Consider the following 1127-nt stretch of genomic DNA (forward strand, 5'->3'; position numbering starts at 1 on the left):
GTACCACGGCTAAACGATCAGGAAGGGCCCGGCAGTATCTTATTCGCTGGAAGGGGTTGGATGCAGCAGAAGATTCCTGGCTAAACGAAGCGGACCTACGCAATGCCCCGGAGTTAAAGCGAGAATACGACGAACTAATCGACAAAAGATTCCGCTGACAACACACACTCTCACTGTGACGGTAAAAAGAAGGACAAGGATTCTCTTAAAACAGGAACGTTGACAACCGAGTATTGAAGGACAAAACCCCACTGTCATGGATCCCTCCACTGACGACCAAGTGTTCGACGACTCGTACACCCCAACGACGCTGTACCAAGCCTCGCCTCCCTCACTATCCCCCGTCTGGCGACTACACTTTCTTGACATCCGAGAAACTTCACATAACGACGTTATCGCGCTGCTCTACCTCATCAAACGACACGTCGCAATACACGTGCTATCAGTAGTACGAACATGGGACGAACACACTCCCGTGTACTGGGTACTATTCGGAAACACCATGCAGGCACTGGCCGCCCGCGGATTCGCCGCCAACGCGGAAGGAAGCCGTAGCGTGAAGGTCTCCGGAGCACTCGTACCCTTGGAACTATTTCATCTAGCGGAAGAAGAAGAAAGGAACCCTCACGCCGTCGCGCCAATTGAGCCAAATTGTTGGGACGACCCGCTCCGAGTATACATCCCTCCCACTCTCAGCGAGCATAAACCACACAATTCACCTAATAAGGCCACAACGGCCTCGCAGCACTACAACGACAACCGCGAAACGAACGTAGTGTCTGCGCGTGACGAATCTCGCGCTAGCCCAAACAAACCCTTATACGAACGCATCAAACATGCGACGCTACTAGAACAGATGACGTCGCCATAGCACGATAGACCCGTAACCGCGCTCGAAAGCAAACTGGGACTCTACACGACCGTTTTTTGTTCCCCTTTTCTTCGTAATGCTGCCACTCTACCGCATTTATTTCTTTCCCCACCTTATGCCTACCCCCTTTCCTCATCCATTCTGTACTTCCTTATCAACCTTGTAACCTTGCATCACCCCTCGTGATAGCTGGGGGGCACTGTGATGCGGCAGTTCGTAGTAGTACCTGTCAACGGTCCTCCGCACAGACATAGCT

At 52.3% G+C, this 1127-nt stretch overlaps 1 protein-coding gene across 1 annotated transcript; it reads left to right on the forward strand.

The window, feature by feature from the left end:
- Nucleotides 1-256: 256 nt before the first annotated feature.
- PC9H_001405 (uncharacterized protein) lies at nt 257-871 on the forward strand (the record flags this gene model as incomplete). The annotated part of the gene is made up of 1 exon (XM_036771055.1): nt 257-871. The coding sequence occupies one exon, from the start codon at nt 257-259 to the stop codon at nt 869-871; it is 615 nt and encodes a 204-aa protein (XP_036636900.1).
- Nucleotides 872-1127: the final 256 nt, after the last annotated feature.

The sequence above is a fragment of the Pleurotus ostreatus genome, assembly GCF_014466165.1.
Source record: "Pleurotus ostreatus strain PC9 chromosome Unknown scaffold_1, whole genome shotgun sequence".
NCBI lineage: Eukaryota > Fungi > Basidiomycota > Agaricomycetes > Agaricales > Pleurotaceae > Pleurotus > Pleurotus ostreatus.